General features: G+C 39.2%; 1 protein-coding gene across 1 annotated transcript; it reads left to right on the plus strand.

Moving 5' to 3' along the window:
* Nucleotides 1–26,820, plus strand: NIPAL1 (NIPA like domain containing 1). The gene is made up of 6 exons (XM_069593083.1): nt 1–200; nt 8,741–9,007; nt 16,778–16,834; nt 19,995–20,085; nt 21,783–21,943; nt 22,464–26,820. The coding sequence occupies exons 1-6, from the start codon at nt 155–157 to the stop codon at nt 23,078–23,080; spliced, it is 1,239 nt and encodes a 412-aa protein (XP_069449184.1). The 5' UTR covers nt 1–154; the 3' UTR covers nt 23,081–26,820.
* Nucleotides 26,821–27,387: the final 567 nt, after the last annotated feature.

Consider the following 27,387-nt stretch of genomic DNA (forward strand, 5'->3'; position numbering starts at 1 on the left):
GCCGTCCCCATTGGCTGAGGCTGCCCGGGGCCGGGGTCTGCGCGCCGCAGTCCGAGACCCCGCAGCTCCGCCCCAACGCGGTTACATGGGGAGCTGGAGAAAACCGGGTGCTTGAGGAGCGAGCTTCTGCGCCTGGGAAGCCCCGTCGGGGGCCATGGGGGCACAGGTGAGGCTGCCGCCCGGAGAGCCCTGCCGAGAAGGTGAGTGTCTGCTCCGGGCCGGAGGACTTGGCGTCCGGGTGGCGATGAGACCCGGCGGGCGGTCGCGGGTACTTGTGGAGTCTAGAAAGGGAAACGCCGACTCTTAACGTACTCATTCATACATTTATTCATTCACTCAGCTCGTCAACAGATATTTATTGGTGCCAACAATATGCCAGACTCTATGGGAATGCCTGAGTCGAACAAGATATACATGGCTTCCCACTCCCACTCCAGAAGACAGGTCCACATAAATTATGAAGAGTTGAGTGTCTTGACGGGGTGTTCAGGGTGTTGTGGGAAGACTCCCAAGTTTCATCCGAGAAAGACGCTTCCACTGACTCAGACTCACTTCCAGAGTCCGTGGTCGACGTCATCCCGTGGGCAGAGGGCGCGGCCGTGGACCCGGCGGGCGTCCAGTCTTGCGCACAGCGCTGGCTTGGCGAAGCTCAAGAACAGTAGAGGGTCAGGCGCCCTGAACACCCTCGGGGGAGGAGGCTGGACAAGGCTGGGCTGCCCACCTCTCTCCTCTTTCTTTGAGAGGTGAAAACGCCTCCAACCTCAGTAGCCTCGCGTCTGACTCGCTGCAGAGTCACTTGGCTGGTTAAGCCGAGACCGGAACTGGGCGCGATCATTTGTTGGTTTGTCACTGCTTTGTGGCCTGGGTTTCTGCCCCCACCCTCTTCGGGTAAAGTCTTAGGGCGCCGCCCCTTGCCCTTTGCTCCTGGGCTTTCTACAACTTCAGTACCGAAGGCGCATGTAACTCGGGATGAAACTCAGGACCTGGGGACCAGGCAGGCGGGTAGGGGGCGGCGGACAGTTTGTATCAGGAGAAATCACAGTTTTCAGTTTGTACAGAGTCCAGAGGAAAGCTGATTTCTGATTTACCCGTAAGGATGTAAAGAGGGAGGGGACAAAGAGAGGCGTGGCAAGAACTCTACCTTCCCAAAATTGCGGGCAAATCCCCCCGAGTTTCTCTTTCCTTGGCTCTCCCAGCTTATTCCTTGATGTGGAGAAGTATTGTTTGTTTTGTTTTTAAGCCAGAACGCAGTGAACGAGTCAGAACGATGCCAGGAAGAGAAAGAACGAACACAGAGTAAAATGCCTGAACAATTCACAAACTATTAGAAAGTTGTAGTTTTGAAAGTGGTTTTGAAGGCAGTAGGATCTAGAATTATTTCCTAGATAGTCAATCTTTGTCTAAAGAATTCCTAAACCAGTAAGTCGGACTGTTACTAACACATCCACCCTTGTTTACCCAAGGATCTGTAAGGAGGATGTGTGAATTACCCTGCTTGTTTGAACTTAGGGATGATTTTCCCGCTTTGCTCATATATTTAGTTCCAACAAGAAATGTTCAAGCTCCATGTTTAATCATTGTTTTTTAGTCATTAAGTTCTGTAAGACTCTTTGTGACTCCACGGACTGTAGCCACCAGGCTCCTCTGTCCATGGAATTCTCCAGGCAAGAATACTGGAGTGGGTTGCCATCTCCTTCCCCAAAGGATCTTCCCAATCCAGGGATGGAACTCAAGTCCCCTGCTTTGGCAGGTTGATTCTTTACCTCTGAACCACCAAGGAAGCCCTCCATGTTTAATACCAAGGGTTAACTGTGGTAATTAATTGTGTGGGACTCTGGGGGCATCACAAACTCAATGGACATGAATTTGAGCAACATCAGGGAGATGGTGAAGGACAGGGAACCTTGGCGTGCTGCAGTCCATGAGGTTGCAAAGAGTTGGATACACAACTAAGCACACGACTGAGAGACTGAACAACAGCTGGGGGAAAAGACTTGAGAGAAACCAGAATTGTTATCAGTGAAACTTCCCTGGTGACTCAGTGGTGAAGAATCTGCCTGCAGTGCAGGAAATGCAGATGACTCCAGTTCGATCCCTGGATCAGGAAGATCGCCTGGAGGAGGGAATGGCAACCCACTTCAGTCCTTTTGCCTGGAGAATCCCACGGACAGAGGATCCTGGTGGGCTGCAGTCCCTGGAGTTGCAAAGAATCAGACATGACTGAAGCAACTGAGCTCACAGGCAATCTTCTCAGCTATGATACCATCCTTAAGTCTTTCTTCATCTGTAAATTGAGAATAATTCCTACAGTTTAGAGTTTGAGGAGTAGATGCAGGTGGGATTACATATGAAGCAAACACTTCAGAGTCTGACCTGACATGGAGTAAAGGATCCATTTTTCGTTTGTTCATTTATTCAAATGACATTGACCTAGGTCCCACGTGTCAAACGTTGACCGAGGTTCTATTAATAGAACAGAGAGATTTGCAAGACAGTCTGGGCCTAGAGGCCCAAATAATTGAATAAGTCTTCATAATTAGGAATCAAACCAAGTACAAAATTATTTGAGACTTTGTTTTTCTGTAGGTGCCCATCTACATTCTCTGGCCTCTTGGATGCAATGGTATATGTTAATGATTCTGAGATTTTACTCTTAAAAGAACCATATCATAAACATTTCTCAAAATTCCACCAAATGAATATAACTTTATTAGCAGGGCAAGCTGTATTTTCTCTATAAAATATAGCTTCTTTTATATTACACTAAAATAGATTTTCTCCAGATTTCTACAAGAAAGTTAAAAGCATAAGTTTTTTTTTTCCAAGTTTAAGTGCTCTAAGTGTGGAAATTTAAGTGCTCTAAGCTAGTAAAAATCTTCACTAAAGGTTGTTCAGTAAACAATATGTTATTAATTGCAGCAGTTTATGTAGGAAATCTGATGGTCAACAGTCCTCATAGAGTATTTGGCTTCTAGAAATACTGATAGTGGGATGATCTTGTTTAGAGATACAAATTTTTAACTTAAAAAAATCAACAGTATCTGCTCAATTTTATTTGGATTAATTGAAATAATGGGCTCCTTACCCAGTCCTATCACAGTTTATTTCCAAACTTCCAGTTTATAGCAAAATTATTTCTCATTCTCCAAATTTTCTCTCCATTTCTGCTCCAAATTATTTCTCATTCCTATTCTACCCTCCTTATTATTGTCTTTTTGTTAGTTTTCTCAATAAAATTGTCAGTTTTCATGAGAACAGAGACCTGTTTACCTATCTTGTTGATCACTGTCTCCCACATTCCTAGAACAGGCTGGGCACACAGAAAGTATAATAAGAATTTAAGTGTTGATGAATGGTTACCTAACATGGTGCCTTGTATGGTAGTTTGGGCTTCCCGGGTGGCGCTAGTGGTAAAGAACCCGCCTGCCAATGCAGGAGACACAGGAGATGCAGGTTCAATCCCTGAGTCTGGAAGATCCCTTGGAGAAGGAAATGGCAACCCACTCTAGTATTCTTGACTGAAGAATCCCATGGACAGAGGAGCTTGGCTGGCTACAGTCCTTAGGGTCACAGAGAGTTGGACACAACTGAAGTGACTTAGCACCCACATGGTAGTTTGTTGAATAAATGAAATAGATCTGTGGATATACAGTGTTGTTACAAAGCCATAATTAAGCTGTAAGAAGACATTTGTTTGGTTGGCAGTGTTAAATTGTACAGTGGAAAGTGAGAAATTAGGTTGGAAAGGCAGAGAAGGTCTTTCTAAGGAGGTGAGAGTTGAGTGAAGAGGAGTTAGCCATACCAGCCACTACTAGGACTAAGTAACAAGTGAAGGCTACTTACTTAAAAGCTTCTAAGATGAGAAGAAATTAAGCCTATTAAAGAAAGAAGGAAAAAAAAAAAGAAAGAAGGGAGAAAATTAGGAAATGAGGTTACAGAGATACATGGAGGCGGGATTCTATAGGCCATTTTAGACTGTGGTGGGGATTTTGGATTTTTTCTGAATGGAAAGGGAAGCCATTGTAGAATTTTGGAAGGAGAAGTGACACAAAAGGATGGACTTAACAAAAGGCTTATTTCACCTGAGCCTATGTCTTACTACTCTTTGGCCTCATCTCATAACATCTCTCTTCTCTCATCAGCCAACCTGGCTAGTAAACTTCCTTTTACCCTCCTCAAGTAAATTTCCACATCTGGGTGTTTGCATTTACTTTTAGCAGAGAGGTTTTTCTATTCAGTGCTCCCTCTTAAAAAATACTCCTTTATGCTGCTTTTACTCCTTTCCATGGCAGTCAACATATTCTGTAGTTTTTAGTTCACTTGTTTATTTTCCCAGGAATTTTACTTTACTCACAGTTGTAACCCCAGCTTCTAGAAAATGCCTGACAGATGGTAGATACTCAATAAAAATATATTGAATCAGAGAATGAAAAGTGTTGTTTCAGGGAATGAGTGAGAGAGTAATGCAACGTAATGTCAGAGGTGAGCAAGTCTCAGAACATATAAAGCTCTTTAAAAATTAGAAATTTAAATTTTGTTATAACTGCCATGAAAAATCATGGGGAATTAAGCAGGGGAGTGATGTAATCTGATTCACACTGGCTGATATTTGGAGAATAAATTGTAGGAGACAGAAGAGATCTCATTCATTCTTTCCTTCGCTAATATAAACAGGCAAGAGTATCAGTCAGCTAGGGGCTTCCCTGGTGGCTCAGCAGTAAAGAATCCGGCTGCAAGGCAGGAGATGTGGGTTTGATCCATGGGTCGGGAAGATCCCCTAGAGAAGGAAGTGGTAACCCACTCCAGTATTCTTGCCTGGGAAATCCCAAGGACAGAGGAGCCTGGCTGGCTACAGTCCATGGGGTTGCAAGAGTCAGACACAACTTAGCGATTAAACCACCAAACCACCACTATCAGTCAGCTATTGCTGTATTACACACAACCCAAACTCTAGGATGCTCAGGCTTCGGTTGTTGCAGCTCCCAGGCTCTAGAGTACAAGGTCAATAGTTGTGGTGCACAGGCTTAGTTGCTCCAAGGTATGTGGGATCTTCCAGGAACAGGGATCCTCCTGTGTCTCCTACATTGGCAGGCAGATTCTTTACCACTGAGCCACCAGGAGAGCCCCAAATTATTCTTTATAGACAAATAAGACTTGAAAAAGCTATTCGAAGCATTTCATCTTTGTATAAACAACAGTAAATTTTAACTGACTTTATTTGAACTTTTTGTTCTTATGTTTCTGAAATAGAATAGTAGTCTGGGAATTGGATTATTTGGCCCTGATTTTGGCTGTTACGTGTCTTTGCCAAGTCACTTAATATCTTGGCATCAGTTTCTTTAAGATATCTTCCAGATACAAGTGCCTATGAATTTAGAGCTGGTCAGTGATATTTATGAACTACCAGAATTATAAGTAAATTACTCTGGAAACCAAGATAGCTTATTATCAAACCCAAAGGTACTGAAGGGATCTTTGGACTCATTGAGTCAAACTCCCTCATTTGAGAGATGAAGAAACTGAAGTCAAGAGTAATGACTCAACTTTCCCAAGATTATAGACAATCAGTAATAGAGTTTAAGGTGGGAAAAGGCATATAATCCTATAGAAAATTTGACTTTGTTGTTAAATTTTTAAGTGTGTGTAAGAAGACATTCACACCTGTACCTAGAAGATACATCTTAGGTTGAATCATATGAAACTGCTATTTTCTGTTGAGTCAAAAACTGTCAAATACCATCAACTTCATTTGGTTTAACATAATTGAGAACGTTAGCAGCACTGTTTGTAAAAACAAAAACACAGCAAATTACCCAAATGTCCACAAACTATAAAATAGAAAAACTACTGGTGAGATAGTCATAAAGTGGAATTCTACAGACCAGTAGGGAAAAAAGGAAACCTTACAGTCAGAGCATCAGAATGATAAACCTCAAAAGCAAGCCAATCACCAAAGAATGCATACTATATGATTACATTTTTAGAAAGTGCAAAAAGAAGAAAATAAAACAATTTATTATTTAAAGATAATCTTATAGGGGAAATTTCTTTCTTTTTTTTTTTCTTTTGGCCATTCCCCATGGCATGTAGGATCTTAGTTCCCTGAGCAGGGATTGAACCCATGTCCTTTGCAGTGGAACCTCCAAGTCTTAACCAGTGGATTAGCAGGGAAGTCCCAGGAAATCATTTTTTTTGAAGCAAGGACTATTAGACAGAAAATCAGATTAGTTGTTACCTTGAGGGGTAATGTTTTATTTCTTAAATTAGGTGGTTGATACATTGGTGTATATTATTTTTTCTTTATAACTGACACATATTTCCTAAATGTTATTCAATATTTAAAATAACATAACATTAAAGAAATGATACATGCTCTTTGCTGACAGGAGTATAAATTGGTTTAGATACTTGATAGGGCTATTGGCAGTGTCTATTAAAATGAAAAAGAAGGAATGTAATAGATTTTCTGTGTTAGATAAAGTTTGGATTAAACTCCTGGAGAATTATTTTGCTTACTATAATCTTAAGAAGCTACCTCAATTTTGAGATCTCTAATTGCTCTGAAACCCTCCAGTGTCCCTGCCCACATATTCCGCTTCCTCCATCCCTCCCCTCCTGCCCTGCAGCACTCCATACCCACCTACCCACCAGTCACTCCCTCATTCGTTCATATCTGCCGTGGCCGCCCTCTTTCATATGCTCCCCAAACATAAAACAATTTAAGTTCTAAGGTCAGTAACTAGACAAGATTTTATTATTTTTCCTGCCATAAAACATGCAACATTAATGTTCATTTACAATGAGAACTTATAAAAGGCAACAAAGATTATTTGCGCTCCCTTATCATCCTCTGCCCCACGCCCCCTAAAAAACATTTTGCTGTGTAAACAGTTCAGAAAGAGTATTGTTTCACTGGAATGAGATCCACCCACACTGTTTCCAGAGATAAAGTTTTGGAATGGTTATGTTAACTACATAGTAAATGATACTGATGCAGCCATGGAATTTTCTGTCCAGTTCAGTCAGATGTTTTCACAAAAATTCATGTAATCAAAATTCTTACTACTAAAAATTACTTTGGTAGTAATTGGGGGTTAGATGCGATGAACAGTGTCCGGGACTAGGTTGCTGCGGCTAGCTTATGTGAAAACTTGCAGCAGTCCTTACTAAAACAACCAGCCTGAAAAACTCCTCAGTTACAGTAAACTATCCCTGAAGTAATATAATTCTCCTTGGAATATTTAGAAGTCTTGTCTCAGAATTTATCCTGTATCTCTGAATCAAAGTTGGTTCATTTTCAAATTACAGAGATAAATGAAAGAATAACCATGAAAAAACTGAATTCAGTTATTTTACCTTTTGCTAGACTTGAACTTAATAGTTGTTTCTCAACTGTATGTGTGGTAAAATTCACATAACTCATACTGCTTCTAGGGCTTCCCAGGTGGTGCTAGTGGTAATGAACCTGCCTGCCAGTGCATGAGACAAAAGATGTGCAGGTTTGATCTGTGGGTTGGGAAGCCGCTACAGGAGGACATGGCAACCCACTCCAGTATTCTTGCCTGGGGAATCCCATGGACAGAGGAGCCTGGTGGGTTACAGTCTAGATGGTTGCAAAGAGTTGGACAAGACTGAAGCAACTTAGCACGCATGCATGCACGCACGCATACTGCTTTGCCCCAGAGGCACAGATCCCACTATTAAAGTTTTGTTTCTAAGACAACATTTAGTCAAACTATCTTTTGTTGTTTACGTGCTTTCTTAAGAGTTTTGAGATGTAAAGCTGACTTTATTTCACTGAATTCTAAAATTTGTTTTTGCGCATTTTTGTTCAGGGTAAGTCACGCTAGGAAAATATGTCTTTCAAATGGAAAAAAAGTTGAGAAGATAGAAAACCTAGTCACAGGGTCACTGTGTTGGCAGCTTTTCAAATGGAGAATAGATTATAAAAATCTCTTAAACAGTATAAAATGTTTTCATTCTGTGTTTTAGTATTTAGCTCCTCCCCCCTCCAAAAAACAGGCAGTTATAATAATGGGTCTGGTTCAGTGGATTTACATGCTTATTTGAATCCTCTTCAAGAGAAAGAAAAAAAAGGCCAACTGATATTTAATTCATTTTTCTATTAGAGTCTGTTTTATTAAGGAGGAAGTGAATTAGACTTGAAAAATTATTCTTTATGGGGAAAGTGGTCTAGAAAACTAGACCCACTTTTAAACACATTTTCTGAAATGCACATCAAGTGGGTTAGCTCAGTTTCTTGTAGCATGGTGATTTCTAGTCTCGTGGGGTTGCTGTGCTCTTTCCTACTTTCGGGCATTATACACACACTGATGCTTTCTGGGAAACACACTGATGGAGGGAAGTGGATGTGCCGGGGAGGGGGCTATAATGAACTGCTGAGCCCAAGCCAGTGCGCACAGCTCCTTGATGCTCCAGCAGAGAACCAAGTATTGCTAGACTTTCCATTCAATAAGAGGAATCCAGACTTTGATGTGAAGTTTGTCATGCTTAGATGATGACAGCTAAAGCACTTTGCAAACACTGTGAAGAACTTGTGTGTGTGAGCCCAGCAGAATGTGTCTGCCAGCCCGTGGATCACGTGCTGGAGACTGCCCCCATCAGGCAGTAAAAAAGTGTGTTAGCAGAGAAAGAAAGTTTCTATTTCTTGGATAAAGAAAGAAAATGTTAATGCATCTCCCTTTCGTCAGTTGACATCTCCCTCTTTCCCTTTTTCCAGGCTATGTGCTGTCCCTGAGCTGCCCAAATGCCTCCCAGGCTTGGTGTGAGATCACACGTGTGTCACAGCTGCTGGCTTCTCCTGTCCTCTACAGGGACCTGAATTCCAGCATAACCAACCTGAGCGTTTCTACAAATACAGAGAACAAATACAGCCTTTATATAGGCCTGGTACTGGCAATAAGTTCCAGTATTTTTATTGGCTCCAGTTTCATCTTGAAAAAAAAGGGCCTCTTGCAACTGGCCAAAAAGGGTGTCACTAGAGCTGGTAAGAGACAAATGCAACTAATGAATTCAAGTTTCTAATTGCAGAGATAATCCTATTGTAAGACCACGGTGCTATGAGAATTTCAGAGAATTTCCCTTTCTCTGTCTTAGCCCCTATCTCTGTTCTCAGCAGTTTCCAGGACTGAACCAGTTGTGTCTCCTTTAGGGTGAAACTAAAACTCAAGAGGTTTAGCGTGTGGAAAGAGTTATTCTTTCATAACCTTGTTGTTGTTCAGTGGCTAAGTCATGTCTGACTCTGCGACCCTCTGGACTGCAGCACGCCAGGCTTCCCTGTCCTTCACTGTCTCCAGGAATTTGCCCAAACTCACATCCATTGAGTCAGTGATGCCATTCAACTATCTCATCCTCTGTCACCTCCTTCTCCTTAGTCTGAGATTTCAGGATTTAAAGTCAGATCAGGCTAAACACATTAGGGGGTTTTCTCTGCACACAGAGTAAAATCCAAACATCCTTGTACAATCTCTGACCTCACCTCCTGCCTAAAGTGTCCCACGCTACCTCTCTAGCTTCATCTTCTGCTACTCTCCCTGCCACCTGCTTTTCTCTGGCTCTTGGAATTTACCAAGTTCTTTCCCACCTCAAGAGACAGGGGTTCAATCCGTGGGTCAGGAAGATCCCCTGCAGTAGGAAATGGCAACCCACCCCAGTATTCTTGCCTGGAGAATCCCATGGACAGAGGAACCTGGTGGGCTACCGTCCATGGGGACAGCATAGAATCAGAAATGACTGAGCACAGCATGGCTGGGACAGCTTCCCACCTCAAGGTCTTTCCTTTGCCTGCAACTCTCTTCTCCCTGCCTGTCGCTTGGTGACTCATCCTTCAGACTTCAACTAAACTATAACCACTCCAGAATGGCCTTCTTGACCATCCTCTTTGGGAAGGTCTCACTCACCTCCACCCCTGCTGTTATTGCACTAAGGGTTTCCTTCACTGTCCCTGGAATAATTTGTCATTGTACTTTTATTATTTATTTACTTGTTGTCAACAGGCTTGTTTATCAATAGTAGATTCACAAAAGCAGGAACCTTCCCTAGCATAGAGGTTGGCACCCAATAAGTATTGTCAGGTCAATAAATGGATAGCAGTAGAATTAGGTTACTATTTGCAGTGACATTTCAGAGCTGTTAGTAGAGCTGTTAGCTCTACTTGACTGTCCTTCATTAGCCATGAATTTTCTATTCATTCTTATCAAGAATAATGTCTTTAAAAAGCTAAATATTGTTCTAAGATCCATGGAGGATAATAAATGGTTATGAATTACACAAACAAGTTTATAGAAGAGTACTATTGAGGGGACACTGATTAAAATAGTTTAGCATTTAAAAAGATAGACAAAATAAAAGATAATTGAAAAATCGAGTAAGTCCATGCAGCAGTTTATTACACAGTTTTTAAAGTGGCATTTCAGTCCACTAGAGAAAGGGTGAATTATTCAATCGAAAGTATAGAGACAACTGGCAAAAACTAGAGGAGAAAAATGTAAGAGTTCTACTTTATACCATTTTTCACAATAGATTTCACATAGTTTAAGTTAAATTTAAAATAATTTTTTTAATCAGAAAGTCTTCCTAAGCATAAAGATAAAGGAGGAAACAATTCTTTATGAAGAAAGAGATTATCTGGAAAGACCAAAAAAAAATCCTACTTGAAAACACCTTTAACTGAAACTGAAAAGGAAATGACATGTAGGAGAGAAAATTTCAAAATATATGACAAAGGGTGGTTAGGGTCCACAATATATAGAGTGACTATAGTTGATAATCCCAGGAAAAGGAAATGGCAACCCACTCCAGTATTCTTGCCTAGAGAATCCCAAGGACAGAGGACCCTGGCAGGCTCCAGTCCATGGGGTCTCAAAACGGTCAGACGTGACTTAGGTGTGACTAAACAACAACAATAGTTGATAAGAAAGAGATTAGTACCTAACAGAAAAAGACAAAGCACATAAACAAGGAACTCACAGAATAAGAACTGTAAGTGGCCAATAAACATACTTAAGTAAATGTTAATTCACTAGTATCCAAAGAGATATCAACTCTGTAACAATGGGCTCCAGAGTTGTTGCCTACTATTTTAAGGATTTGGTTTTTCTTTAAAAAATAATGCCCTATGCTGCTAAGGGAATTTGAGAAATAAATAGCTTTCTCAAACATTGCTGGAAGCAATATAAATGGGTACAAATTTTCCTGAGAGAAATTTGGGAAAGTTTAAAATGTTACCATCTTAAAAATCTAATAATTCTACTTCTGGGAATTTATCTTAAGAAGTGAATGAAACTACATTAATCAAAACAGCATCATATTGGCACAAAAGCAGACATATAGATCAATGGAACAGAGATAACCCACACATCTACAGTCAATTATTCTATTATAAAGCAAGCAAGAATATATAATGGAGAAAAGACAGTTTCTTCAATATGTGGTGTTGGGATAACTGGACAGCTACATGTAAATCAAGGAAATTAGAACATTCCCTCACACCATATACAAAGGGCTTCCCTGGTGGCTCAGAGGTTAAAGCATCTGCCTGCAATGCAGGAGACCTGAGTTCGATCCCTGGGTCGGGAAGATCCCCTGGAGAAGGAAATGGCAATCCACTCCAGTATTCTTGCCTGGAGAATCCCATGGATGGAGGAGCCTAGTAGGTTACAGTCTACAGGGTCGCAAAGAGTCGGACACGACTGAGTGACTTCACCACCACCACCATATACAAAAATAAACTCAAAATGGTTTAAAGACCTAAATATAAGATGTGACACCATAAAACTCCTAGAGGAGAACATAGGCAAAACATTCTTGGACATAAATCATAGCAATATTTTTATATCAGTCTCCCAAGGCAAAAAAATAAAAGCAAAACTAAACAAATAGGACCTAATCAAACTTAAAGCTTTTGCATAGTAAGGGAAACCATCAACAAAACAAAAAAGACAACCTATGTAATAGGAGAAAGTATTTGCAAACAGTGTGACCAACAAGGAGTTAACATCAAAAATATACAAATAGCTCATACAACTCAATATCAAAACAAACAACCCAATCAAAAAATGGCAGAATGCTTAAATAGACATTTTTCCAAAGAAGACATTCATATAACCCAGAGACACATGACAAGATGTTCAGTATCACTAATTATCAGAGAAATGCAAATCAAAACTATAGTGAGGTATTATCCCACCCTGGTCAGAATGGCCATCATTAAAAAGTCCACAGACAAATGACTGGAGAGGATGTGGAGAAAAGGGAACCCTCCCATACTGTTGGTGGGAAGGTAAATTGGTACAGCCACTATGGAAAACGATTGGAGGTTTCTTAGAACACTAAAATTAGAGTTACCATATGATCCAGCAGTCCCATTCCTGGGCATATATTCAAAAAGACAAAAACTCTAATTTGAAAAGACATAAATACACCCCAGTGTTCAAAGCAGCACTATTTACAAAAGCCAAGGCATGTAGAAAACCCAAGTGCCCATCAACAGATGATTGGCTTAAGAAGATGGGATATATAAATATAACAAAATATTACCCAATCATAAAAATGAATTAAATCTTGCCACTTACACCAACACAGATGCACCTAGAGAATGTAATACTAAGTCAAACAGAGAAAGACAAATATATATTACTTATATGTGGAATCTACAAAATAATGCAAATGAATATATATATATATAAATAAAAGAGAACCAGACTCACAGACATAGAAAACAAACTTATGGTTACCAAAGGGAAGGGGATAAATTAGGATAAATTAGAAGTATGATATTAAGAGACACAAACTACTGTACCTAAAATAGATGAGCAACAAATATTTACTGTATAGCATATAGAACTACATTCAATATCATGTAATAACCTATAATGGAAATTAATCTGAAATATATATATATAACTGAATCACTTTGCTATATACCTGGAACTAACACAAAATTATAAATCAAGTATATTTCAATGTCTTAAAAAAAAGAATTAAACACATCTAATATAAGCATTATGGCCTATACAGTAAAAGAGTTTAAAAAAAGAAAAATGAGTGAATAAGAATTCAACCTAGATTTACATACCTGGATGTTTATAATACTTAAGGCTTTTATTTAATGATAAGAAAAAAACTAGAAACTATATGTTTGAGTGTCTATATGGTCTCATACAGGTTAATAATAATATACCAGACTTTAGAATGCTCAATTATTAATTAAGAGCTGAGAAAGTATTTCTGATACTAAGTTTTTTTAAAACAGCATATGAAATCATATTTTAATATTCCAATTTAGTTATTTGCAAATTTTGTAAGGAAAAAATCATAAATAGGTGGTTAATTCATGTGGTTAAGGTAAAAAATTACAAGAGTGGGAAGATAATTCCCTGAGTATCTTAAGAAAGGTTTTTGTCCTTTTCAGTACACTAGACACAAATAGATTCAAGGGATTAGATCTGATAGACACAGTGCCTGAAGAACTATGGACAGAAGTTCATAACATTGTACAGGAGGTGGTGATCAAAACCAACCCCAAGAAAAAGAAATGCAAAAAGATGAAATGGCAAATTAGCTGAGAAAGAAGAGAACTGAAAGGCAAGGAGAAAAAGAAAGATATATCCATCTGAATGCAGTTCCAAAGAATAGCAAGGAGAGATAAGAAAACCTTCCTAAGTGAACAGTGCAAAGAAATAGAGGAAAACAATAGGATGGGAAAGACTAGAGATCTCTTCAAGAAAATTAGAGATACCAAGGGAACATTTCATGCAAAGATGGGCTCGGTAAAGGACAGAAATGGTATGGACTTAACAGAAGCAGAAGATATTAAGAAGAGGTGGCAAGAATACACAGAAGAATTATACAAAGAAAGATCTTAATGACCCAGATAACCAGGATGGTGTGATCACTCACCTAGAGCCACACATCCTGGAATGTGAAGTCAAGTGGGCCTAATGAAGCATCACTATGAACAAAGCTAGTGGAGGTGATGGAATTCCACCTGAGCTATTTCAAATCCTAAAAGATAATGCTGTGAAAGTGCTGTACTCAGTATCCCAGCAAATATGGAAAACTCAGTAGTGGCCACAGGACTAGAAAAGGTCAGTTTTCATTCCAGTTCCAAAGAAGGGCAATGCCAAAGAATGTTCAAACTACCACACAATTGCACTAATTTCACATGCTAGCAAAGTAATCCTCAAAATTCTCCAAACCAGGCCTATGGTACATGAACAGAGAAAGTTCAGATGTTCAAACTGGATTTAGAAAAGGCAGAGGAACCAGAGATCAAATTGCCAACATCCGCTGGATCATAGAAAAAGCAAGAGAATTCCAGAAAAACATCTACTTCTGCTTCATTGACTATGCTAAAGCCTTTGACTGTGGATCACAACAAACTATGGAAAATTCTTAAAAAGATGGGAATACCAGACCACCTTCCCTGCCTCCTGAGAAACCTGTGTACAGGTCAAGAAGCAACAGTTAGAACTGGACATGAAACAACAGACTGGTTCCAAATTGGGAAAGAAGTACGTCAAGTGTGTATATTGTCACCCTGCTAATTTAACTTATATGCCGGGTCGTGGGCCATGCTCCGGGGATGGCCGGGGCCGGCCGGCGCCCCAGGCGTCACGGGACCGCCCTCGCGTGCGGGTGGCGGTGGGATCCCGCGCTGGTGTTCCTGGGGGCCCGGCTGCGTGCCCGGCCTTTGTCGTCTGGTCCTCGGGGCGGCGCCCGCGTCCCATGTGAAATGCCAGGCTGGATGAAGCACAAGCTGGAATCAAGATTGCCAGGAAGATCAATAACTTCAGATATGTAGATGACACCACCTTTATGGCAGAAAGCGAAGAGGAACTAAAGAACCTCTTGATGAAAGTGAAAGAGGAGATTGAAAAAGCTGGCTTGAAATTCAACATTCAAAAAATGAAGATCATGGCATCTGGTCCCATCACTTCGTGGCAAATAGATGGGGAAACAATGGAAACAGTGACAGACTTTATTTTCTTGATTTTCTCCAAAATCACTGTAGATGGTGACTGCAGCCATGAAATTAAAAGATGCTTGCTCCTTGGAAGAAAAGCTGTGACAAACCTAGACAGCATATTAAAAAGCAGAGACATTACTTTACTGACAAAGGTCCGTATAGTTAAAGCTGTGGTTCTTCCAGTAGTCATGTATGGATTTGAGAGTTGGACCATAAAGAAGGCTGAACACCAAAAAATTGATGCTTTTGAGCTTTGGTGTTGTTGAAAACTCTTGAGAGTTCCTTGGACTGCAAGGAGATCCAACCAGTCCATCCTAAAGGAAATCAGTCCTGAATATTCATTAGGACTGATGTTGAATCCTCAATACTTTGGCCACCTGATGCAAAGAACTGATTCATTGCAAAGAAAAGACCCTGACGTTGGGAAAGATTGAAGGTAGGAGGAGAAGGGGATGACAGAAGATGAGATGGTTGGATGGCATCACTGACTCAATGGACATGAGTTTGTGCAAGCTCCAGGAGTTGGTGATGGACAGGGAAGCCTGGCATGCTGCTGTCCATGAGGTCACAAAGTGTCAGACACAACTGAGCGACTGAAGGACAACTGACACAAATTCAGTTTCGTGGTGCCAAAAGGTAGAGTCGAGTCCAACTGGCTAATACTAGTTATTCTCTCATTGACTATCCAAAATTTCAAAAGTTCTTATGTCAGCCAAATTCTTTCCTTTAATGTCTTCATTTGGTACCAATCTAATTTAATATTTACAGGGTTCTGTCTTTAATTGTGGCCAAAATAAAGCATTTAGGGCTTATAATTCTCTCTATTCCCTCATAGCTCAGTTGGTAAAGAATCTGCCTGCAAAGCAGGAGAGCTGGGTTCGATTCCTGGGTCAGGAAGATCCCCTGGAGAAGGAAATGGCAACCCACTCCAGTATTCTTGCCTGGAGAATCCCATGGACAGAGGAGCCTGGCAGGCTACAGTCCATGGGGTCGCAAGAGTCGGACACGACTTAGCGACTAAAGAGAGAGAGAGATCTACACCTCTGAATGGCATAAATAGTTTAGACAAAAAATGTCACCTTCCATATCAGTAAACAAAGGATACTGCTGACATCAAGGCATTAGTGACTGCCACCACCAGCAGACAGTGCAGCCTGAGGGGATTCAAGATGGAGAGCACTAGATACTGGCCCTAAATACTTAAGGTGCATACCAAAGGAATGATTCCAGTGAGCCAAACTCCTACATCTTCCCATACAAATAAAAGTGCTAAATTCATTTTTTTTTAATTAACAGTAATCTTTTGATGTTCCAACTATCTGGGGTTTGTTTGTTTGGTTGGTTTTGGTTGTTTTTTGTTTTTTTTTTTGTTTTTTTCCCCCACAAAACTCCTATATATCCTGGTTCTTCCCTTTCCTATTCAGAGCAGGCCCTCAGAATTATCTGAGAGGCTGCCTCCAAGACTTAAGCCCTCAGCAAATCCACCAAATAGAACATAATTCTGTTTTTAGGTTTGCATTTTTTTTTGAGTTGACAATAATAAACCTCATGACTAATTTTCCTGCAAATGAAGAAAACTTATTTTCTATAGAAATCAAAGGCAACATAAAGAAAACTTTAGGAGATCTCTAGAAATGACTGAGTAAGTAAGCTAAAAGATGAGATATACTGAGTAGGCCTTAAGTCTTGCTTTTTCCAACCATATTCTGGTACCTTTTATAGAAGTTAACTCCCCAAACCCTCTTCTTCCACTTTAGAACTTAATTTCTATTTTCATCATTTTCCTAGGACAAGGTGGACATTCTTACCTCAAGGAATGGCTCTGGTGGGCAGGATTACTCTCAAGTGAGTCCATAATGCCAAGAATGGTGTTTGCTTGCAAAATGATGAATAAATTACATGCAGTTGTTCAAATTGATCAGTTTATCCAACTGGTAAGGCTGGCATATAAGTCTGGAAGTTTTTGTGTGGGCATAATGTCTTATATGTAAAGTAAGTCCTATGAATTTAGAATTAATTTTTATTCTGTCTTCCTCCCACCCTCATGTTCTCAATACTGTCTTGGAATGCCAGGAAAAAACTTATCATCTGAAATCTTATGTTTTATCACAAACTTCTCCTTCTCTTGTATTTTATTCCCCATAATAATTGATGAAAATGCTTCCCTCCTACATTTCCCTGGCTCCTAATTCTATATGTGACTATTCTAGCTGCATAGAGTGGGTAACTTTCCTAGCAAGGACCAAAACGTAGATAAATGAAAATCCCCTTGGGCTGCTTAGTTCTGAACAGAGAGGAGATGAAGATTGTCAGCATTCTCCCTTCTCCTAGACTTGCTGGAGGATTAAATGAAACTCTGTATGAGGTGAAAGCACTTTCATTAATGTGATATCCAGAGAGAAGGCAGTGTTATCTCTCAAGCACTTTCGCAGATTTATATTTCCCTGCTAACTCCTCTGAACTCTTTCAAATTCCAAGCCTTAAACTTCCAGAGAAAGGACCTCATAAATTGTAGTTTCACACACTTGCCAGCCATCTCCCTCTGCAGCCTTTAAACTTCCATCAGTTTTCCTGCACCAAGTAAAACATTTCAGTATTTTTGAGATTCTCTTAAAGAACTGGATAACTTTTTTTTTTTTTAACAAATGGTGGTATCTAAAAGGCTTGTTACCTCAAAACTGGGTTTTGCCTCTTGGTGGGTGTCAAAAGACACAACCAAACCAAAGATAAGAAGAAAAAAGGATTTGTTACTTGAAGCAGGTAAGAATTCTGGGGATCTTTCCCAAAGCACTGTCTCCCCAAACAGCAAATTGGGAAAGTTTCAAGCTCAAAGTATGTGCATACTCATGGAGGGCTTGAGCAGAGAATCCAACATAGAAATGGGATGAAGGTTGATAAATTCCAAGCTAAGGCTTCTATCTAGTTTATAGAAGTCATGAGGGTTGGGCAAGTTCAATATCATTCCTTAGGTTCAAATGGATCTAGTGGTGGAGGGGATTTAAACTCTGCAAAATAGCTCAAGAAAGTACTTTAGACTAACCTTTCCACTGAACCAGAATTGGGAGTCTTTACAACCAATTTATCATCTTTACTGTTGTTACTTTTCTTGCCTGATAACAGTTTGTCCTTTTGTTCCTTTAAGATCGTTAATTACTGAGGCCTGTTCAAGGACAAGCACTGTGGCCAGGCTTAGAGCACACAATAGCTTAGGCCTAAGATGGCTTCTCTTACATCAAAAAGCTGTATCTCATTCTTTTCCTTTGGGAAACCCATACCCTATCTGCTTACAAGATGAATAAAGATAATTTCAATTTTTTTCAATTTTTGCAATTTTTAAGGTGTTTCCACATTTGTTTTCTTACTTCATTTGAGTAACTGTTGTCAGGGACCCTACTGGGAAGATTCCAAATAAATACTTGGATGATTCTCTTCCTTTACTTTCTCTCTCGTATCTTCCCACCCTCTACCTATGCAATAATAAGTAGAAGAATATTATATGGCTACGTTTGTAATTGTATTCTCACCATGCACATGGTTTCTACAAGTATTGAAGAGAGAAAAGCACTGTCTTCAACATTAGAGATTTTTACCTAGAGACAAACACACAGTACTTCATGAAGTCAGTATTTTCCTGGAAAGCTATCATGATAAAAATATAAATAATGAGATATTCAAGAAAGCTTATGTTGATGAAAAATTAACTAGTCAGTCTAAAAAAGAAATGGAAAATTTTATTCAAGCCAAATTGAGAATTATAACTTGAGAACAGCCTCTCAGCAAACTATTCTGCCCATTAGAGATCAAAGCACAGTTTTATTAGTTTTTCAAGACAGGAGGCTGTACATTAAGTGCTGTATAATGTACACTTTACACAATCCAGAGATGCACGTACAAAGAAGGTAGTGGGCCCTTCAAGATTAAGGAGGAAGGATATCTGCTAAGGAGGTCTGGTTAATGCACAAGACACACTAAAGGGGAGAGGGAGCCCAAATGGGGAAAAAAATTATGTTTACATTTTTCTCATCTTGCCATAAAATATGAATTTTATTTCATTGCTTATGATTCCAAGAAAACCACCATTGTTGCTATTATGCACAGTCTCCTAATTGTTCCATTCTGTATGTTTCTATTTCTTCTACGATGTTTTGAAGCTGATTACTCTTGCAGATCTGGCTGGGGATGGGGTAGGGGCTGGGAGTGGCGTGGATAGCAGCCAGAGGGAAAAAGAAAAAGTGTACTGGTGTCTTTTATCTGTTCCAGAACTCTCTCAACAAGAAGTATGTGCTTGGCATAGTTGCGGTGTGAAATACTACATTCTGTGGGCAAGCATTCAGTGGTGACCCAGGAGAATAATCTGCCCTCAATACAAGAACCCAACTCTTAGAGGGATTTTCCATTGCTCTCAAAGTTAATTGCATCTCCCTATCTCATGGAAGTCTGGAGTTGCTCAAATAAGAAAAGGCCTTCAGGAGCACATTATTAGGACTTGAGCTAAGATACTGTTACTTGCTTGTAGATCCCCTGAAATCCAGGGCTGGCTGACTACACAGGCCTGTGGGTATCTCTGCCTAACCCTGACTGGACTGTACACCTCTAGAAAGTGTTCTAATTTTACAAGTTGCTTTATTGTTAATTTGCCCAATAGTAGGTATTCTTGAGCAAACAATAATTCTCTGCTCACTTCAAAGCCTGCCTCTACCAGATTTCAGCAGAGTGACCAACTATGTTTCTGGTACTAAAGTAACTAAAATCTTTATTGAAGGTCTTTTAAAATAGATATTTCCCTGTCACCACTTTTTGCATTAGTGAGTTTGCATCATCAGGTAGTTATGGTTTATCTGGAACCTTTTAATACCAAACTTTCCCCACCTTCCCTAAAAGAAGTTAAATTATTCCTTTTCATTAGATATGAGCGTCTTCAGGATAAAAGACTACTGTTTTGCCTGTGTCAGTTGTTGAATACACGTGCCTGTCCTTTATATTAACACTGCTGCTTGCTTTCCAGTGGGAGCAGGAGAGGTGGTGAATTTTGCAGCTTATGCTTTCGCTCCTGCCACTCTGGTCACCTCACTGGGCGCTCTGAGTGTTCTTATAAGGTATGTGAGCAGTAAGGAACTTGGTTTCTGCAGAGATTTTAATACCATGATTCACATAACCCACAAGAAATAGATTACTAAGCGTATCATCAAAGCAAAATTTTGAAAATCACAAAAATAATTTAAGAAGATTCCACAATAAATAGCAGTAGAAATAAGAAATGGAGTGTCTTCCTGCCAAACTTAAGGTAATTGTGTGTTTTCTTTGTGATGATTCAGTGAAGCCAAGCAGTTTTTCCCCTCTTGCCTGAACAAATTGCCACAACCCTCTTTATGCTTTCTCTTGTCATAGTGGTTAATGACCATAGTTATCAGAGGACTTTAAAAAGCATGATATTTGGGTTAAATTTCAGCTCTTTACTAAAACTCTTGCATTGATGCTGAATTACTTCTGTTTGGAGACATCTTAGTTTCTTTTAGTCCTGCAAGCAGGAGTCATTTTCCTGTCAATAGAAAGTGGATCTAATATATCTTGAGTTGATCGTTATTATGATCCCAAATGAATGTGTTCCATGAGCCCATGAACTGTTTTATTTTGTAACTAAGCAACTATTGTGTTTGTTGTCTTTTCCTTTTATCTCCATTATCAACCTCTAGAAGAAGGTTTATGACTAGGCCTACCCACTGGTGGGAGTGCCAGGGCATAAGGAGAAGGGACCACAGCCGACCTAGTGGTTGAACAGCAGGAAGGCATAATCTGTGTCCATCGTGGTGCCAATCTAGAACTTCCTGAGGCCATAGCAACCTAAGCAGTGGGAGCATTGGATAGGTGAAAGTATCAGGGCAATAGCAGCTGGTAAGGAAATATTTCAGTATTTTGACAAGCCATTTGGTTGTACTTGTGTGTACTAGCTAAATACTGGCCCTGAAGAGCAGAGTTAATTCTTCTTTAGGTTTATATCTTTTTTTGAAGCTTTCATGAGCATGCATGTTCTAAATGTATCATGCCAGTAAGATGTAAAAATATCTTCTACTTTGACTTTACAGAAGATGGGGAAATTGAAAACAAATTGAGTGGGACCTCTTAGAAGGTCATGGGAAATTTTCAGGTGTACAGAATGCCTATTATGACGTTTTAGATATAAAAGCAATTAAGCAGATTTGATTAATCATCTTTTCTGAGTTTTAAAGCTAACCAGAGTACAGATGTAGAAAATAAACCTACAGTTACCAGAAGGTGAAGGGAGAGGAAGGGATAAATTGGAAGACTGGAATTGACATATATATACTATATATAAAATAGACACCTAATCAGAACCTACTGTATAGCACAGGGAACTCTACTCAATACTCTGTAATGGCCTATATGGGAACAGAATCTAAAAAAGAGTGGACATATGCATATTTAATAGCTGATTCACTTTGCTGTATTCCTGAAACTAACAGAACACTGTAAATCAGCTATACTCCCATGAAATTTTTTTAAAATAGCAAACTACCAATGATTTTTTAAATGTTAATCTTAAAGTTTGACAAATGGTAGAAATTTTTCTAAATACAAATTTAGTAATATATAACAAACTTCACACACACATAAATAAAGCAAGCAAGCTAAGTGGGGTTTTCAGTGTCCCGTAGCATATTCCAAGCAGTTGACTGAGATACAGACTGGTTCACACCACAGCCTGACAACTGAGCTGCTATGGAATCCAAAGATAATTGAATAAGAGTGATTTTTTTTTTCCTTCTTCCCACAGTGCAATATTGTCTTCGTACTTTTTAAATGAGCAGTTGAACATTCATGGGAAAATAGGCTGCATATTAAGTATATTGGGATCAACTGTGATGGTTATCCATGCCCCACAAGAAGAGAAAGTTGCTACTCTGCATGAAATGGAAATGAAATTGAGAGACCCAGGTCTGTAATTCAACCGAAAGAGACACTCAAATTCTGCTCCACTTTCTCTCATCACATGACTTTGTAATAATATTATAATATGCTTCCTGCAAGCCTGTCTGTGGGTTGAGATATAGTACAAGCCTTCTGAGTAGTACCAGCCTTCTGAAAAGGTGCCGCAGCTTATTTTTGTGTCCGTGCTTCACTTCAGAGAATGAAGGGAAGAAATGGGAATTGGAGAGGGGAAAGGCATATATTCCAACCCAAACTCTGACATCTTCCTCATTCTGAAAATAAAGTCAATCAGGCAATACCTGCTGTACCTTATAGTGTTGTCTGTGAGGTTCAAATATGTCTGTGAAAGTCCATTGTGAGATATCAAAAGCCATGCAGTAACATGTTGTTGCTGTTCCTGTTTTTAATTTGATCGTGGTTCTCTTTCTAAAACACTTACGCTCCTAAACTCATGACTAACAAGATTTCACAAAGACCTGACCCTGTTGGCATTTTCTAAAGTCTAATTCTTCTCTCCTTCTAACAGGATTTATCTGCTTTGCTGTGATCATAACTGTGATCTCCTTGGTACTAATTTTGATTGTGGCACCCAAGAAAGGACAGACCAACATACTGGTCTACATATCAATCTGTTCATTGATTGGAGCATTTTCAGTTTCCTCTGTCAAGGGCCTGGGAATTGCCATCAAAGAACTACTGGAATGGAAGCCCGTTTATAAGCATCCCCTGGTCTTTGTTTTGTTGGCTGTACTTGTGCTTTCAGTGACGACACAGATCAACTATCTCAACAAAGCACTGGACACCTTTAATACATCTCTTGTGACTCCCATTTATTATGTGTTGTTCACATCCATGGTGGTGACTTGCTCCGCCATCTTATTCCAAGAATGGTATGGCATGAATGCTGGAGATGTCATCGGGACTTTGAGTGGGTTCTTCACCATCATCAATGGCATCTTCCTTCTACATGCTTTTAAAAACATTAACATTACCTGGAGTGACCTGACATCCACTACTCAGAAAGAAGTCCTCTCTGCAAATGGCAGTGAAGACAAATATGTCTTACTAGAGAACACAGACTGTTCAGTCCCAGGATTCGATGATGACATTACCTTATATAGCAGGACTGGTCAAAATCCCTAGAAGCCTGGACTTTAACCAGCAGGAGACACTTGGAGAGGAGAAGGAATACCTGATTCTTGAAAGAAATATAAGGAAAGCTGGCATTTTTAAAGTTCTAACTCATAATGTACACATGAGGCCAAATAAAAATGCCTTCACTTTTAGCCATCAAGTTTGAAAAATCAAAGTTTTGGTCCAGAAGACTTCTGCTGTTTTTCATTTCTGCACACTTGAAACACTCCCTAAGCATGAAAGAAGTCAAAGAATTAGATAACTCTCAGAATAATCTCTTTCTTCTGGTCACAGTGTGCGTGACTCTGCCAGGTGGCTCTTCGTTTCTTTGGCTGCTATTCTCAGTCTCTCAGTAATTCTTAGGTAAACTCAACTGTGTACTGACAAGCAGAATATCAGCCATCACTCTCTAATGAGTCATAGTTTCAAATTATCAAGACTGAGAAGTGAGATCACTGATGCTTCCCCTCGCTCTACAACTTCCTTCTTTCTGAACTAAAGAGCTAAAGGGAAGAGCGTTAAAGAACATACACATGTTGGAAATCTGCTCGGTGGTATGCTAGACTGCAAGACACATGTGCCCACAACGGGCTCATAAGTTGTAATTTATTGACATATCACAGATTTATTAACAATTAAAATGGGAGAATGGAAGAGAGAAATACTTACTACCTTAGGTAAATGAAAGTATTTTTCCTTTTCACAAAAACAAATGCACATGATTATGTTCATGGGTTCTTTTAATTCAGACCTGAACAATATAAGACACAACTGAGTTTCTGAAGAAGTACAAGTGATTTCAGCTTTGGAGTTCTCTATATTAATTTTGTTTTTTACTTTTGTTATTATCCCAAGTGTCATTTTTCTTTTTGATGTAGAGACTTTCAAAGAGTAATTGCTACATTATTTTAGCATTATATTATACACTTCAATTTTTCTCAAAGGTTTAATCCCCAAAGGGGGGGTTTTCCACAAACTAAATAGAAAAATCTTTATGAAAGACCTGAATAAGTTATCATAATTGTCCTCTTGAAATCTGGCACTTTGACCTTTATTAAGGAAATTATAATTGGTTACTAACCTTTAAAAAATATACATATCCTACCACGGAGAAGGAAATGGCAACCCACTCCAGTGTTCTTGCCTGGAGAATCCCAGGGACACAGGAGTCTGACGGGCTGCCATCTATGGGGTCGCACAGAGTCGGACACGACTGAAACGACTTAGCAGCAGCAGCAGCAGCAGGAATAATTTAGGAGAAGGCAGTGGCACCCCATTCCAGTGCTCTTGCCTGGAAAATCCCATGGATGGAGGAGCCTGATGGGCTGCAGTCCATGGGGTCGCTGAGAGTCTGACATGACTGAGCGACTTCACTTTCACTTTGCTCTTTCATGCATTGGAGAAGGAAATGGCAACCCATTCCAATGTTTTTTGCCTGGAGAATCCCAGGGACGGGGGAGCCTGGTGGCTACCGTCTGTGGGGTCGCAAAGAGTCGGACATGACTGAAGCGACTTAGCAGCAGCATCCTACCACAGTAAGTGGTAGATTGTCTTTTTCTGTTGAATTTCATCCTGGCCATGCTTTCTATACATTTTATTGTAATTATCTGGGGAGAATAGGAAGGTGGGTTAACTTCTTCGAAAACAAAATACTAAGACCTCAGGGTAAAATACTAAGACCTTAGTACAGGGAAATATATTTTCATGTTTAAAGCCTGCATAAAATTTTCCTATCTTCAAGTGCACGGGAGAAGTAACAATTTTGGTGGTCTTTACTGTTAATGGGTAGATTACTCATCACTCATTAATTTAATGGAAAAGAAATTAGCTATATTATTTCTAGACCAAAGTTATTTCTCTCAAAAAAATCCTAACCCCAAAAACCCTTCAGTTTGACTGGATTTTTCTTCTCTAACCTCAAATGTTAGTAGTTTTATTTGTTTGTAATCTAGCTTAAGTCTGTCCTGGGTAATTTCTTCAGAATTCCATTAAAGTGACTTGAGCATTTCCACAGTTTCGCTGAACTATTACTGACGTCCACAGTCATGACCTGAGATGACTGCAACGTTCTAAAGTGCTGGTATAGTCTGTTTAGCATAGGGGCTGCGCTAGTGGTAAAGAACCAGCCTGCTAATGCAGGAGACATGAGAAACACAGGTTCAATCCCTGGATTAGGAAGATCCCCTGGAGAAGGGCATGGCAACCCACTCCAGTGTCCTTGCCTGGAGAATCCTATGGACAGAAGGGCCTGGCAGTCTACAGTCCATGGGGTTGCAAAGAGCTGGACATGACTGAAGTGACTTAGCACACACGCAGTGTTGAGTGCAATTCAGTGCCTTCCAAATATTTGAAAATTGATAATCCATGGAAGATTCATGGGTTGATACCTCAGGTCAAATATATGTTTACTCTGTTGATTGCTGTTTCATCTAAATTGTATATCAGATTCATAAGTTATAACCACAAGCTTGTGTTCATAGAAAACGTGGTTTCTAAAAAGGTAGTGGTTAAAAGTTGTAGAAATTCATTTAAAGTTTTTCTTTTTTTCTGTTGAAAACTGTTGCTTTCTCCAGGACACCTTCTTAGTGGGCATCCAACCTGACTCCAAGGTAGTCCTCCGTTTAAGTGAATCTTGGTTTCAGGTATTTCCTCAAGGTCACCTGTTACAAAGCTTTGCCCTTGGTATATTGTGCCCGGCTTGAAGGTTCCTGGAATACAAGAAACCATGTGTACCCTGGGATGGATAATGAACTGGTGTTGACACATATGCCCAGGAGAAAGACTCAGAAAGATCTAATGAGTTGAAATGTATTGAGAAACAATGAAACATTTGAAAAACTCTAAAAATCTCTGGTGGGCATATGCATTGAAAAACCAAAATTTTGCAAATCCAAAACCCAGAATACTTTTTCCCAAATAGGAAGATGTTGTCTAAGGAGGAATAAAATGCTGGATCCCTATATTCAGACTAACTGTGTTAGTCTTAACTGGTACTTTCAAATGTATATATTTTAATATATATACACTTTATCTCAGATACCTTAAGATTTATTATGTGAAAATCTGTACGTGTATCATTAAGGATCACAAAGCTGTCTTCACACAGCCAAAAGGAAAGCCTTTCCTAATTCTGTAAACGTAATAGTTTCATTTTATTTTCTAACTTAAAATTTTATTCTTAGATCAATGGTTAATTATTTAATTTTTAGTTCAGATTTCCAAATATTCATAAAAGCCTCTAGATTTGGCAGCATGCAGTTAACATTTTTAAGGGTGTGAAATCAAATATATATATACGGAAAGTACTCACGTTTATCCCTGACATTGAGGCATTCAATACAATTCAGGTCTCTGAAACATTTTAATTCTCATAGTCTTAATATTAGACTGATAAGGACCATTAGTCATCAGTTTTCATAAATTGTTTTTTGCTCTCAGTTTGTCACTTTAGTTCATTTTTAATAATTCAACTGAAAATGAATTCTATTAGTGTATTATCAACAATACAAAATGTCAGACAAAAATATTTTTCTTAATAAAACCAAACTAAATACAGTTTTCACATCCCAATAAAGCTTTGTAGAAAATAACATCAATATATATGAAATATTTTCAAATATTTAAAAAATTGTGATCATGAAATTTTCTATTTTTCTAATGTTTATAAATACTGTGCATTTTAGAAAGTTTACAACTTTTAATGTTTCTCTATATCTTTTCATTTGTAATAAAATAATGTGTCTTACTTATCCTTGTTGGAATTCCATTTTGAGTTTCTTAAAGTTTATGTCATGGCAAAATTAAAAAGAAAAGTTCAAGGTTTAAAAGGCTTTGTACTTAATGCTTTGTCATTTTCCTTGAAATTAAAGTCTATGTTTTAGAAAAAGGCTCTGCACAAAGCCATCTCCTGTATAACTAACTGATCTGGCACCTGAACAAAAAGTAGAAGAAACTGTCTTATCTTTTGATAATTTTGTTGAACAGTCAGTGTAATGGTATCTCCTCTCAGTTCAGAAATTTAAAAGAAAAACGAGAAAAAGAAAAATATATATAACAATGTTTGGTAGCAAACCCTCTTTCTGGCCCCAGGGGCACTTGACCACATGCCTTTATCAACTTTATCAGTATTGACCATATCACCATGACTTTATCAACTTTCCTTATTTTAATTTGAATTCATGTTTAAGAACAGCTCTCTCAGTTGTTTCTAAGGGAATGAATTGTCTAGGGTACAAAAGCCTCTTTCTTACCTGTGTCTGTTTTTTAAATGAACAGAAATAATTTGCAGTTCCCTAAATCACATTGCTACTTAGGGC

Source organism: Ovis canadensis, chromosome 6 (assembly GCF_042477335.2).
Source record: "Ovis canadensis isolate MfBH-ARS-UI-01 breed Bighorn chromosome 6, ARS-UI_OviCan_v2, whole genome shotgun sequence".
NCBI classification, from domain to species: domain Eukaryota; kingdom Metazoa; phylum Chordata; class Mammalia; order Artiodactyla; family Bovidae; genus Ovis; species Ovis canadensis.

What these genes read in the sequence shown, in the direction of transcription:
- NIPAL1 (XM_069593083.1), top strand. Translation starts at nt 155, where the DNA reads ATGGGGGCACAGGTGAGGCTGCCGCCCGGAGAGCCCTGCCGAGAAG. An exon ending in GCTCTGAGTGTTCTTATAAG is followed by an intron (nt 20,086 to 21,782) that starts GTATGTGAGCAG and finishes TTCTTCCCACAG; the next exon opens with TGCAATATTGTCTTCGTACT. An exon ending in AATGAAATTGAGAGACCCAG is followed by an intron (nt 21,944 to 22,463) that starts GTCTGTAATTCA and finishes TCCTTCTAACAG; the next exon opens with GATTTATCTGCTTTGCTGTG.